General features: G+C 35.5%; 1 protein-coding gene across 4 annotated transcripts in view; it reads left to right on the forward strand.

Moving 5' to 3' along the window:
* Alkbh8 (alkB homolog 8, tRNA methyltransferase) overlaps positions 1-15,694 on the forward strand; it is a 55,822-nt gene that overhangs the window by 24,727 nt on the left and 15,401 nt on the right. For all 4 annotated transcript variants that reach the window (XM_074066801.1, XM_020185355.2, XM_074066803.1 and 1 more), the window contains exons 8-9: positions 2,527-2,633; positions 12,085-12,236. In XM_074066801.1, the coding sequence (XP_073922902.1) occupies positions 2,527-2,633; positions 12,085-12,236 (259 nt within the window). The remainder of the gene's footprint in view (positions 1-2,526; positions 2,634-12,084; positions 12,237-15,694) is intronic.

The following is a 15,694-nucleotide window of genomic DNA, read 5'->3' on the forward strand; positions in this document are numbered from 1 at the left end:
ACCAGGATGAGGGCTCTGTAAGCGCACAAAGAAATAGATGATATTTTTGTGTTTAATAAGCACAAAGCAATAGGTTGTCAGGATTTAAAAAATTACAAAACTTCCAGGGCTGGCTGTATGATTTGGGAGGCCCAGTTCAAAATGAAAAAGTACCACTAAAGGTACTAAAATAGAAAGTATTTTCTTTTCTTCTCTGGACTCCCTCATCTTGTCAAGGTTGTCTTTATTTGCTAGTTAATGCCTTTCATAGTAAAGAAGTCTTAAGTTTTAAAATATTGGAACAAATTTTCCCATTTAGATTGTGTGATACCAATTTTAAATGCAAAATATAAGAATAAAACTTATATGTGGAATGACCAAACTTAAAAGTTTGTATTGTGTATTTGTGAGTACATCTGTGAACATTTTTACCAGAGCAGAAGAAGCTGCACAAAATGAACTCAGCCATAACTGTCTTTGTTTCACTTTGTGATTTGTGCATATTATACAAACACTGCCAACTTCAGCTTACAATGACTCAGGACCGATGGGGAAGGAACTGTGCATTGTGAGGAGTGTGGCTCCAGACTGAAATCCAGTGTGAGCTTTTAGGCCTAGACAGCTACAAGGCTTTCCCTGGCAGGCCTCATAGTGGGTATTTTATGTTTTCCTGCATCCTTCTTTTGTATTTCCTACATTTAAAATGTGTTTTTAAAGCATATATCATTATCATATTATTATTGTGTTGGAAAATTATTTTTCTTACTAGTTTTTAAGAATAATTATTAGAAAAATACAGTGCGAGTTTGAAGGCTTTAGTTCTTTTTTGTAGTTTCATACCTGGTGGTGTCTGCCATAATGTTGATTGACTGTATAAACGACTAGCTTTGGTATTTTGATACAACATATGAGGTGACTTAACTGGTCTAATTTTGACAGTCCTTAACATAATGTTTTAAAAAGTAGCTACTCAGTAGATGTAGCAGACAAGAAGGACAGATCATTGTGATCATTAGTGATCATTAGTAATTAGTATTTTATACATCTTTAAAACATTCTTTTCACAACATTTGACTGGTTTGTGTAATTTTCTTCCTTGAAACATAGGTTGTAAATGTCAAGGCAAATGTTTCCAGGTTAATTAGTCTCATGTTAACACTCCTCTTATCAGTTACAAACATTTGTTTAAACTGAAATTTCCCTATTTGAAGATCATCACTCTTATTTGCTGGGCATAGTAGCTCACGTCTATAATCCCAGTTACTGGGGAGGCATGGTGAGGCATGCCTGTAATCCTAGCTATAGGAAAGTATAAATAGGAGGATTGTGGTACATGCCAGCCTGGGCAAAAACATGAAACTGTCTGAAAATTATCTAAAGTAAAAAGGGGTGAGGGCTGGCTCAAGTGGTAGAGTGTGCTTGCACTTAGGATTTAAGTGCTACCCTTTACTTCCCATGTTTAGATTAAGAGAATAGGTGATGAAGGGAAATAGTTTAGATTTGTGTATTTCTTTATAGATTACAGAATATTTCCTTGTGCATAATCTAGTCTGATCCATTATTTTAATAGTTTCAGTAACATTCAGTTACGTTTATCGAATGCTCACTTCATGTTGGGTACTGTGCTGAGTTTATCTTCAGGGAAGGTGCTATGCTAAATTCTCTTCATCTCACACATTATTGTCACACTTATTTTTCAAACGCTTTGATTTTTTTCACTTAGAATATTTTCAGTCCCGTGGCATGACTTCTCAACTCTCATTTCTCAGTTACAGCTAGTTTTAGACTGAAGTCTTTGGCACTCAGTGACCTCTTAGGACAAAAACATTTTCTGGGTATTGCATGTTTACAGATTGCTATTCAGAATAATATTTAAGTATAACTTAGGAAAAGCTGCTGAAAATGTTCCTGTGTTCTTTGATCATCTCATAATCAGCAGCTAGTTCCAGTATGTTCCATGACTTTCAAGATGCAAAATGAACAATTTGAGAATTTCTCCTGGGATTGTTACTTACTATCATTCTATGAATAATAAAAAGGAATGGCTACTTTTTGTGTATTTACTATATGCCAGGCACTATGATTTATAGTTATTTATTTCATCAGTGTTGCAATCCTGGGAGGGTGGAGAAAACTAGGGCACAGAGAGGTTAAAGGGCTTTCCCTGGCTCACATGACTAGTAAACAGAAGAGCCAGGGTATGAGCGTTTGTACTCCCGCATTCTTGTGTGTGATCACTGCCTTAGTGTTTTCTGTGCTGTGATCCTCAGACCAACTGCTCTGCACTTTCTTGGGGGTGATTGTTAGGAATGCAGATTGGTCTGTTCAGTCTGGATCTCACTGGGTGAAGTGTGTGTGTGTGTGTTTGTGTGATTCAGTTGACTCATGTTCAGTGAAGTTGAAGAACTACTGTATTAAGGTATTCGATAAACATTGTCAGGTTTTAATATCAGCCTAGAAAGATGGCCAGAATGAGTGAATCATCCTTAATCCCTGGCATGCATAAAACTTTGTGTTGAACTTTATGCTTTTTGTCTTTGCTTCAAGATTGTCATGGATTTTAAGAATCTGGAGGGCATCACAGTGCAAGTTATGTTACCTTGTCGGAGTTTGTTGGTAATGACAGGAGAATCTAGATACCTTTGGACCCATGGGTATGTATTGAAATGACCCTAATGACAGATACCATCTGCTTTGTGAGATTTCTCATTCTCTCTCTGACCCACTAAGGCTTCTGGGTTCAACCCTCCTAGGGACAGCTAAGGCTTCAGTTTTCTTAAACATTACCTTTTTATTAAAAAAAAATAAAACAACTCAAATTTAAAGCAGATTTGCAAGTATAGTAGAATGAACTGTCTTTATCTTTGACTTAGATTTGTAAGTTATGAACATTTTGCCATACCTTTTATTTCTCTCTCACATAAGTTATCACAATTGTTTTTGCTGAATCACTTGAGAGCAAGTTACAGACATCATTACCCTTTACTTTGCATGTTTTCCTGTGTATCTCCTAAGAACAAAGACATTGTCTACAGCCAGGGATAGAAACTATGGGTAGGGAGCCACAATTACCTCTTAGCCTGTTTTGTTTAACACTTGAGCTAAGGATGGATTTTGTACAAAACAAATCAAAAAGCAGCAAAGAAATGTGGCCCTGAATACTTAAAGTATATATTATCTGTCCCTTTACCAGAATAGGTTTGCCAGTTTGTGTTCTTCACAGCCTCAGTGCAACCCTTAAGTTCAGGAAATCCAGTATTGATAGAATAGTCTTGTATCAGAATATGGAACCATATTAAGATTTTGCTGTTAAAACCACACTAAGATTCCACCTCACCCCTGTTAGAATAGCCATCATTAGCAACACCACCAACAATAGGTGTTGGCGAGGATGTGGGGAAAAAGGTACCCTCTTACACTGCTGGTGGGAATGTAAACTAGTACAACCACTCTGGAAAAAAATTTGGAGGCTACTTAAAAAGCTAAACACTGATCTACTATTTGATCCTGCAATACCACTCTTGGGGATATACCCAAAAGACCGTGACACAGGTTACTCCAGAGGCACCTGCACACCCATGTTTATTGCAGCACTATTCACAATAGCCAAGTTGTGGAAACAACCAAGATGCCCCACCACTGACTAATGGATTAAGAAAATGGGGTATCTAGACACAATGGAATTTTATGCAGCCATGAAGAAGAATGAAATGTTATCATTCACTGGTAAATGGATGGAATTGGAGAACATCATTCTGAGTGAGGTTAGCCTGGCCCAAAAGACCAAAAATCATATGTTCTCCCTCATATGCGGACATTAGATCAAGGGCAAACACAACAAGGGGATTGGACTTTGAGCACATGATAAAAGTGAGTGCACACAAGGGAGATATGAGGATAGGTAAGACATCTAAAAAACTAGATAGCATTTGTTGCCCTCAACGCAGAGAAACTAAAGCAGATACCTTAAAAGCAACTGAGGCCAATAGGAAAAGGGGACCAGGAGCTAGAGAAAAGGTTAGATCAAAAAGAATTAACCTAGAAGGTAACACCCACGCACAGGAAATCAATGTGAGTCAACTCCCTGTATAGCTATCCTTATCTCAACTAACAAAAACACTTCTTCCTTCCTATTATTGCTTATACTCTCTCTTCAACAAAATTAGAGATAAGGGCAAAATAGTTCCTGCTGGGTATTGAGGGGGTAGGGGGAGAGGGAGGAGGCGAAAGGGTGGTAAGGGAGGGGGTGGCGGCAGGGGGGAGAAATGACCCAAGCGTTGTATGCACATATGAATACTAAAACAATAAACAATAAATAAGTAAATGAGAAAAAAAGTAAAAAAAATTAATTAAAAAAATTAAATCATGGTGGATTTTCAAAACAAAACAAAAAAAAAGATTTTGCTAGTTGTACTATCCTGAATCTCTCTGATTCAGGATTCAGCCCATGATCTTTGTTACATTTAGTTGTCAATTGTGTTTAGTTTTTAATTTGAAACACTTCCCTCAACTTCGATTTGTAATGAAGATGACATTGATTCTTTTGAAGAAGCTAGTTGCATTGTAGAATGTTCCTCAATTTGAGTTTGTTTGATTTAATCTAAATCTGAAGAGATGGATTATATGCTTTTGGTAGGAATGCATCAGTAGTCTTTGAAAGAGAGAACATTACACTGCCAAAATTTACATATTCCCACTTGAAATATTGCTGGATTATGTACTTATTAATTCTGTTTGAGGAAATGAGCATGTAAATGAATTTGTAACCTGTTCTAAGTGTGAGCCATAAAAAAGATAGCTGGATTTTTTATACTGACACTTAAATTTATTCGATTTTTTCCCATGGTCATTAAAATATTTACACTGAAAATAAATGAAAATGGTGGTCTAATCCCTTGCTTTCAGGTATTCTTGGAATTTTGAGAATAATAAAACTTTCTTTTTCAGTTTTAAGCATTTTTGGTGTCACTTATGTTTACTTTTAAGAGTAATGGATATAGCAAATGCAAAATAAGAAATTACTTTCCACATATGTTATGAAAATATTTTAACTTTTTCTTGCTAATGATACAGATTCTCCTAAAATATCATTTGATCACTTTATTCTTCTTGGAAGGTATATTGTGCCATTAAATGTTAATCATTTATGCAATGTTGGATTGTGATACTTATTTTGAATCCTTGCTGTAGAATCAAAGTGCTTCACAATATTTTGAGGGTAAGAAAACCCTTAGCATTATTTCTGAAGGCTGCTATTGACCCCCATTGCCTGTAATGTGGCTGTATAATGTGATTATGTGTTTGGAAAAGAGAGAGATGGAGAATGGGAGAAGGAAGGCGAGACAGAGAAAGAAAGAGAACAAATAATTCATCAACTACTGAGATGTTACTGGATTCATTGGTGAAAGGGAGAATAGACTGACAAAGCATATTTAATATGTAAAAGCATGTAAGTACAGGAAAAAAACCTTGATTAAAAAACTCTGTTTTCTATGCAGAAAAAAAACCCCTAGCACTAGAAAGCATGGTAGAAGGTCATGGATTTGAAAAGGTTAATACTGCCCTGTAACACCAATCCAGAGTATCTTAATCTAACTTTAATTTGATTGAGTTCAAATTTGTTATTTAGCCACCATTTCCTAAGTCACATATGGTAAACTGTAGCACATGGATAAAATTAACAGTCAGACATGTTCTGTTTGACTGGTACAGGGATGGTCCATATGGTGGCAATTTATGTTTTTTTAATTACCTACATGTAAAAATCATGAGCTTTCACAGAAAATTCTCAATCTTTACCTGGTGTTGAGATCTGGCAACACTGGGCTACAGTATTGGCTCAGCAGTAACTAAGAATGAATGTCAATGTCTTTCTTTACATGGGGCCTTCTTCTCCAGTTCCCTACAGTTCTAACCTTTCCTATTACTGCCTGATCAAGGACCAGTATCCATTGTCATTTATCACTGTTTTCTGGATGTGAATGTCCTAGGGAGACTTAAAACAAGCATCTTCCTTTGCACTGGGATGATGCTGATAGCCCAAAGAATGACTCAGACACATTCAGTTTGTCGAGTGAATGAGTTTTATTTGGGGTTACTTACAGCATGATGGGTGACTCTGGCAGCTGCTTCACCAAAGCCCCCTTCCCCGCCAATTATGTTTTTCTTTTATCTACCAGAAGCAAGCAGAGGCAGAGTGGTGATTAACGGTGGCTCTGGGAGGACAATTATTTATAGTAACCCTTGCCCCCTTACCCAAAGGAACACCAACAGTCTCGGTGTCAACTCTCCCACTGGTTTGATGTATAGTTTTGTTTATGTTCTTGCTGTGGGGTCTCTGGTCAGTCATCATGGCAACTCTTGCCTCAAAATGGCAACAGTCATGTCAAACCTGGAGGACCAGTTTTCTCACAGTCATTGTGTTTTGCCTTATTGTTTTTAATCTCGTAACAGAAATAAATGAAAATTAAATGCTTTTGAACTCGTGTCTGTATTAAGAGTAGGAAATTCAAAGCTACACTGCATGAGAATGTGTGCTTCCAGAAAAATGGAAGAAAACACCGCTGTTTTGAAATGAAGACTATTCCTATGTGCTTAGTGGCAAACAGTGTATACTTCATTTATCTTATGTAACTGAACTGGAAGGCATTGGTTCATGAGATTATGTGACTTCTCCTTTTAAATTACTCTGGGGCATTTTCTTTGTGCTGGACATTGTTGCAAAAGCTTTATCTCTGTTCGCTCATTTAATTCAAACACAGTGGGAAGTTTTAAGGAAATTTTTAAAGGAAATTGGAGTATAAAAAAAGTTTAGCAATTTGTGCAAAGCCACAAAGCCAGTTTCAAAAGGCAGACAGTCTAGCTTTAGGATCTGTACTCTTAGCCATGACATTATAGCTAGACTTGCTTGCTTCCTTTCCTCTGAGCTTATACCGTTCTATCCTTCACGCTTTTGTCAGCCCTCAGTGGACATGTTTCCTTCTCCTTTCCATTTACTCTGGACATACGCAGTTTTTACTCCTTTATTATAAAGCTTTACCTGACTATATTAACTTGAAGTAATATTCCTTAACTCCTGAAGACTGAATTGTCTTCTGCATTGAGAGGTCTCTTCTGTTACATTGCATTATTATTTAAATGTATAAAAACATTTTTTATCTTTTAAAGAAATATTTTCCCAACTAGATTATAATCTGAGCATAGGGGGAAAAAGATGCTTAACATTTAAAGAAATCGTTATTTAAATATGAGGGTTACCTATTTAAAAAAATTTGAGATTGGAGCCAAAAGCAGTTAAAAACTATTTTCCCTTAAGTAATTGATTTAAAAGTACATAAGAGAGAACTTCTTAGTCCTTAAGACAGAAATTAACTTGTTAGCAAGAGTTCTTCTAAAATATCTTGATTTTTATCTTGATATTAAAACACTGTGGTTTTAATATCTTCAGCCATTAGAGTAATAATAATGTAAATTCAGGCAATGATTGCTTACTTTTACTTCTTAAAAATTGCCTTTAGCACAAGCTCTTTTTTATTCCTGACAGTACTAGGGTTTGGACTCTGGGCCTATGTGCTTGCTAGACAGGTGCTGTACTGCTCGAGCCACACTCCCAGACCTTTTTTGCTTTAGTTATTTTTTGAATAGGGTCTTGCTTGGGCCAGCCTGGACCGCATTCCTCCCTTTTACCCTTTCCACACAGTGGAATGACAGGTGCACACCAATATGCCCAACTTTTTATTGCTTGAGATGGGAGTCTCATTAACTTTTTTCCTTGCTGGCTTTGAACCTCAAAGTTGGAGATCTTCCTGATCTCCGACTCCCTAGTAGCTAGAATTATGGAAGTGAGCCGCTGTGCCCAAGCTACAAGTTTGTTTAAAAGAGCCATTCTACTAACTTGTTTTAAGGCTAGCTTATTCTTGACACCAAAACATGTCAAAGACATTGTAATCAAAGAAAATTACAGACTACTTTTCTTTTTTTTTTTTTGAGCTTAAGGAGCCTGGGCAGTACATTTCTTTGATTGTACAGACCACTTTCATAACAGAGATGAGAAAACCCTTAACAAAAAGTTAGAAGGTCCAATCCTGCAATTCGTGAGAAAGGAAATGCATTGTAACTCTAGAGTTTATCTCAATATTGTAAGGTTGGTTTAGCATTTTGAACAAATTACTGTCATTCATTACATTAAAGAATAAAGGAGGAAAATACAATCATTTTTATTGATGCAGAGAATGTATTTGACAAGATTCAGTGCCCATTCATGATAAAAACTCAACAAGCTAGGGCAAGAACTTGATTGGGTTGAGAAATGCCTAGGAGGCTGGTAAAGCACACTGCTGAGTGTGTCTCTGAGAGTGTTTCCAGAGATTAAACAAGGAGGGAGACCCACCCTGAATGTTGGTGGCACAATCCCTGGTTGACAGATGGAATAAAAGGGGGAAAAGGAGAAAAAGGAGAAAGCCAGCTGGCACAAGAATCCCCTCTCTCTCTGTTTCCTGTTTGCCATATGTTAGCTGTTCTGCTCTACTGTGCCTTCCCCACCATGGTGGACTGAAACCTCTGAAACTGTGAGCCAAAATAAATCCTTCCTCCCTTAACTTGTTTCTGTCTGATGTTTTGTCACATTGACAAAAAGTCTAGCACAGGTATCCATAAAAAGCCTGCAGCTAAGATCATATCTAATAGTGAAATGCTGAATGCTTTTTTCTAAGACATTAAACAAAGCAGAAATGTCTGCTTTCACCATTTCTATTAAGTCAAGAAAAAGTAGTACAATTCTCAACAATTGGAAAGGAAGCAGTAAAACTTTATTTGTGGATTATGTTACTGTAGATGTAGAAAATCTTGGGAAATCCACCAAGCCAGTACTAGAACTAATTAATGGATGTACTAACATACAAAGTCAATATTTAAATTATTGTTTTTTGTGGTACTGGGTTTTGAACTCAGGGCCTCATACTTGCTAGGCAGGCACTTTACCACTTGAGCTAATCTTCCAGCCCTAAAAATTGATTTTTGGAAAAAGAAATAAAAATGCTATTTAAAGTAGCATTGAGACCTGCAAAAATACGAAAATTATTCATGATTGATTTGTTGTGGTGTTATTTAACGAGAGTGAGCCTGAGAGTTATGATTCTTAATAGCAAGTAGAGTAAAATAATATAATGATAGCAGTAAAAATTAAGAATTGAAGTTTTTTTTTCATTTTAGGATCAAATGTATTTTAGGAGAATGGTCAAACTTCTTTTCTAGATCCTCTGTAGAAAAAAAAACTTTAAAATTAGTTGCAACGTATGTGTCCTTGCAATGTATCTTACTTAGATTCACTCCTCCATCATGCTTCCTCTTTCCCTCCTCCTCATCTTAGAACAATGTCAATAGATTTCCTTGTTCTGTTTTCATAGGTGATATAAAGTATATCCACCATAATTCTCTTCTCCCACGTGGCCTCATCCCTGGACAAGATCTGTTTTACCTTCTTGTCCTTTTTTTTTTTAAAGTACATATTGATTGTTCAAGAGAGTTTCACCTTGGGGTTACTTATGTGGGTCTTAATAAAGAAGAATAAACATCTCAAATATTAAATTCTACTTTTATATAATTTACTGAGCTCTTTTAGGCTTAGTACATTCCCTGGGTATATGAAACCCACTTCTATAGGGAGATAGCTTTGCTAGAATAAATCAAGTAAACAAAGTTTGAAAAGATATCATCATGTATACACTGAGGTTCCTGAAACTGTTGCTGAGAAGAATAAGAGAAGACTAAACAGAGGGATAAGATGCTATGGTCATGGGTAGGAAACTTAGTTGCCCTTAAATGATATGTGGATTCAATGTAATTCCAATCAAAATCCTAAGAGGCTTTTTTTGTTGTTGTTAGAAATTGACAAGCACATTTCCAATAAGGAAATGTGATGGATATAGAATATTCAAAATGATATTGATAGAGAAGAACAACGTTGAGGGATTTTTTTTGTACCTTATTTTCAAGAATTACTGTATAGGAACATAAGCAAAAGAATGTAGTGTCATTGTTCAGGTAGACAAATATCAGTGGCACAGAATAGAGTCTAGAAGTGTATACACACATATAAGTCAGTTGATTTTTGACAAAGACACCAGTGTAATTAAATGTGGAAAGGAAATTTTTTGATAGGTGCTAGATATTCATTGGAAATAAAGTGGATCTTGATTTCATAGCAGTCACAAAAATTAATTTGAAGTAGATCATAGATTTAAATGTAAAAGTGGAAACTATAAAATATTTAGAAGAAAATACAAAGGAATATTTTTGCAACCCTGGAGTAGCTAAAGTTTTTTGTACAAAGATTTCAGAACATCATTACAGAAAAACAATAAAAATTAGGTGTCATCAAAATTAAAAATTTCTGAATTGGGCATCGTGGCTCAGAATTCAGGAGGCTGAGGCAGGAAGATCACAAGTTCCAGGCCATTCTGGGCCACATAGAGAGATCCTGTCTTTAAAACAAATTGAAAACTTCTGCTCATCAAAATATATCATTAAGACAATGAGAAGACAGCTATACGGGGAGAAAATGTCTGCTGTATGCATATATAGGACTAGGGACAAAAGATTAAATAGATTCTTCATCAAAAAAAAAATTCTGTGAGTGGCCACTGAGCACATGGGATGGTGTAGAGCATCATTAGTTATCAGAGAAATGAAAATTAAAACCACAGTTTCAAATCACTTAGTACACAATAAAATGGCCAGAATTAACAACCCTGACAATATCAAGTGCTGGTTAGAATGCCAGGCAGCCTGGAACTCTCATTTGTTGGAGCTAGAGTATGAAGTTATGTAACCACTCAGGAAAACTGAGTTTCTTACTCTATGACCCATCGATTCCACTCTAGGTCTGTACCTAAGAGCAATGAAACTGTATATCTACAATGATGTTTGTAAGAATGCTTACAGAACGTTATTTGTAGTAGTCCCAAACTGGGTGATGAGGGTCATGATGGTTCATGAGTGTATACATTTGTCAAAACTCATTGTACTGTGCACTTGTCTGTGAATTTCACTGTGTAAATTGTCTTCTTCCTTAAGAATTCCCTTTTCCCATTCCAAAATCTGACCTTATCCCAAGGATCCTTTTTAAAACTTCTTACAATCCACAATAGTTTGTACCTCTCTCTCTGTTTTCCATTTTTGTTTTACTTATTGCATCTACGCTACATGATTTAAGAGTTAATCGTATACTTTTTCATCCCATTATCTATCTTTTCCTGATGTTGATATATTTGGCCCTAAACTAGATTTCAGTTTCTGAGAAAGATGTATTAACCCAATGATAATCATATATTGTCTATTTTTTCCTGTTAGATTAAAAAAAAAAACTTTTGCTTCACTTATTTTGAGATTGTTATTAGTTGAATATGGACAAAGATATAGGGTTTTTTTAAACTTTCTTGTTTGGTTGACTATTTTCATTATGAAATGTCTCTTTATTATCTTTAGTAATACTTATTGCCTTAAAGTCTACTTTTTCTGATTAGTATAGCTGTATCACTTTTCTTTTGGTTTTATTTAGTATGACCAAATGTTTGTTTTGTATGTTATATATATATATATACACACACACACACACACATATGTGTGTATATATTTGGATGTTTTATTTTCAACCAGTTTCTGTGCTTATATTTAAGATGTGTCTCTTATAATCACCACGTAGTTGGATTGAATATTTTAAATACAGTTCAGCAATCTTTGTTTTTTAATTGGAGTTTTCAGTTCTTTTACATTTACCATAATTATTGAAATTAGATTTAAATTTGCCATCCATTTGTGTCCTCTTTGTCCCATCTGTACTAATTGAATGTTATTTTCCTCTAGTATGACTTGTTGGTTATGTGTCCTTTATATTATTATTATCCTGAAGATAATTTCCTTAATTACTTCTGTTTCTTTACTTTTTTCCACAAAAACAATAGCTTTTTCCCTAACAGTTCAGGGAATCCAACAGATATTTGCAATAAATTCTTCTATATTTGCTCTATTTGCTCAACATTTTTAAAAGAGATGTGAAAAATTTTTCGAGTAGAGTGTTAAGTGAGTTATTTTCCCTGTTGTTTTTAGAATAACACCTAGAAAATTTGATACCGTTCAAGCATCTGGGCATTATAACAGTGGAATTATCACCAGTGACATTGGAGACTTAACTTTGAGCAAGAGAGGAGTACGGACATCATTTACATTTAGGAAAGTGAGACACACGCCTTGTAACTGTAGTAAGTATATGCTTTCATTTCTACTATAAAATGGAGTAAGTCAAGCGTGAAAATCCTTTTAAGTGTGGTCAGTACCTAGGACAGCTTTCTCTTAGCTTCTCTACTGGCATTTCCTGTATTGTGGCTCGTACTATGCTTTCACATACTTTTCTGAACCACTCCCATTAGTGTTTATATTCTTTGAAGGCAGGATCTGCATTTATCATCTTTATTTTTCCCCAAACTTAGTTCTTTAACATAGTTGAGTGCCAAGAAAATATTTTATTTATTGGAGTAACAGTTCAGAGTGCTAGAATTGTAAGACAATAAAATATCATTTGTACAAAAATACGTTTTTGTTGGAAACAGCTTGTCAAGTTTCTAAATTACTTTTTATTAACCCAACAGGGAAGTGGGAGATGACAAATGGCTCTATGGTAGATGACTCTAGGGGAATAAGCAGTGGTTTATGGTTAAGTCAGTTTGGAAGGGGCTAAAAGGAACTCTACAAAATCTTGTCAGGAGAATGCTATTTTGAATTGTTTATATAAGTACATCATGCTCTGGATTTCTTAGACCCAATTAACTGAAAAGTTTTTCATTTTACAAATAATAGTTTATAATGACAGTAAAATCCTTTTTTGTATCGTGAGGGTTTCAATTATGGCTCATATCTACCAGTAGCTTTTGGATTTAATCATAATCTTAAAAACATTTGAATTAAAAACCCTTATTAAATCTATTAGATGTTATCCTGTTGGAAAACTTGAAATCTCTGTGTTTAATATCCTGCTTGTAGTGAAGCTTAAAACAATTTTTTTGCTTATTTTGCTAAAAGTGTTCTTGAGGCCTTAAAATGTCAGTTTTTTAATTAAAATATGTTCAGTATTTGATGAGTATCTAAGACTGCCACCAGTAGCTTTATGTGGTGTAGGAAAATAAATATAACTCCTGTTCTCAAGATACTAACATCTATTTGGAGGAATAAGCTGGTTTTCTTATGCAAATGTTTCTTCATTATAGCATTTATTAACTGTAAGAGGGGCTCTAAAAAGCTCTGACTGGGCATTAAGTTTGCAATTTTTCTTTTTGGCAGCACTGGGATTTGAACTCAGGGCCTCATGCTTCCTAGGCAGGCACTCTTAATGCTTGAGTCACTCTGCCAGCCTGCAGATATTTCTTAATTGACATTGTGTTTTGAAATATGAATGCATTATGGAATGGCTAAATCAGGCTAATTAGCATATACATTACATTAAATATGTTTTTGTGGTGAGAACACTTAAAATCTATTCTCTTAGTGATTTTAAAGAATATGGTGCATTATTATTAACTGTAGTCACCATATTGTAAAGGAGATCTCTTGAACTTAATCCTCCCATCTGAAATTTTGTTTCCTTTGACCAACATCTTCCCAACACCCTCCCCCTTATCTCCAGTTCCAGTAACCAACATTCTGTCCTGCTTTTAAAGATCAGGAAGTATTTGTCTTTCTGTAGCAGCTTATTTAACTTCACGTGTGTCCTCCAGGGCTATCCATGTTGTTGTGAATGACAGGATTTCATTCTGTTTTAGGGGAAAATAGTATTGTATTGTCCCACATTTTCTTTATCCATTTATTTGTTGATGGACCCTTAGGCTTATTCTAGAACTTAGTCATTATGAGTAACACTGCAGCATGGGAGTGCAGACATCTGACCGACACACATATATCTCATTTCCCTTGGATATATGTACTCAGTAGTGAGACTGCTGGATTGTATGGTAGTTCTATTTTTAGTTTTTTGAGCAACCTCCATACCATTTTCTTTAATGACTAATTTCATTTCCACTAACAGGGTGAAAGGGTTCCCTTTTCTCCACATCCTGGCTAACTCTTGCTATGCTTTGTCTTTTTTTTTTTTTTTATAATAGCTACCCTAACAGGTGTGAGGTGATATATCCTGTGGTTTTAATTTGCATTTCTCTGATAATTAGTGAGTTTTTATTTTATTTTATTTACTTTTGTACTGTTAGCATAATTTATTGAGTTTATCAACATGAAATAGTAATTTTCATCATTTGCTCCTGTTCCTGTTTTGACCAATTCATTTTTTTCCTTCCAAATGTTGCCTATCACACCCCTGAAGAGATAAAGGCAACTTCAAAAGAACGGCCCCAGCCCTTTGGAGTTACCCAATAATATTGCTTCTGAGCGAGTAACAGATATGATTTCTTGAGAAGTTGTGAGTTTTTATTTTAAGTTTAAGGTTATCCTTTGTATACTTTTGGTCAAAATTTATAAATTTTTAAGTGAAAAGAGTTGTCCCTCCCTTTAGACAACTTAGATGCTCATAATTTTCAAGAGAATAAAATTTTACTAAATCCAGTTTGGGATAATTGTAACATACATCATCATGCTCTTGTAATATTATATAACCCATCTGTTTGTACATGGGTGTTTTAGAGCCCTCAAGGTTTGGGGGACTACCCTTTTTCTTAAATACCCATTTACAAGGTTTAGAGTTTCTTTTACCCATTCTCAGGGACTAAATATTCCCATCCCCATCTTAAGCTTTCTCAAGGTATAGCACAGTCTGGTTATATTTAGGAAGAAGTTTATGTCAGCTATGAACACTGCACCAAATTCTCTGCTGTGTGTGATTTCTGATTATTGCTTCAGTCTTGCCTCTGGTTTCTTGGGAACGTTATTCTTTATTCCCTAGAGCCCAGCCCATGAAAAATGTGTGTCACAGCCTTTGGCAGAGATGATAGCATTGGAGAGAACAGGCAAGAATTAACAATTTGTATTAGACATTCTTACATAGAACAGGGAACTTCAAAATTATTTTGAAACATTGTGCCCTAAATTTCCTGTGCTCAGTGGTTCTCCCTGGGCTCGCTTTGTGGAAGAAGGCTACACAGTGTAGTCATTGAGAATGGGGTTTGGGGTCTACACTGCCTGGGTTCAGGCTTTGGCTGTGTGATTTAGGAATGTTATTTAACCTTTTATGTGCTGCAGTTTCCTCATTTGAGGTGGATGTACTAGTTCCTACTTCATCATTTTTTTCTGTCTTTTTACTAGCATATAAATTGTACAGGAGCGATACATTGAGACATTTTCATCTCTGCTTACAATATATCTTAATTAGATTCACCCCTGCTTATTTCTCCCTCATGCCCCCTTCTTAGAACAATTTCAAGAGTATATATATGTGTGTGTATACATGTATGTATATAAGGTATATATATATATATATATATATATATATATATACACACACATATATATATGATTTGTATATATGATTTTGTGTGTGTGTCAGTACTGGAGTTTGAACTCAGGGTTTGTGCTTGCTAGACACTTACTCTGTGACCCGAGCCCTGCCTCCAGCCCTTTTTCCTCTGGTTATTTTGGAGATGGGGGTCTTGCTGTTTTTGCCTAGGCCAGCCTGGAGTGTGATCCTCCTATTTTATGCTTCCTGCCATCCCTGGGATGA

The sequence above is a fragment of the Castor canadensis genome, chromosome 2, assembly GCF_047511655.1.
Source record: "Castor canadensis chromosome 2, mCasCan1.hap1v2, whole genome shotgun sequence".
Classification (NCBI taxonomy): domain Eukaryota; kingdom Metazoa; phylum Chordata; class Mammalia; order Rodentia; family Castoridae; genus Castor; species Castor canadensis.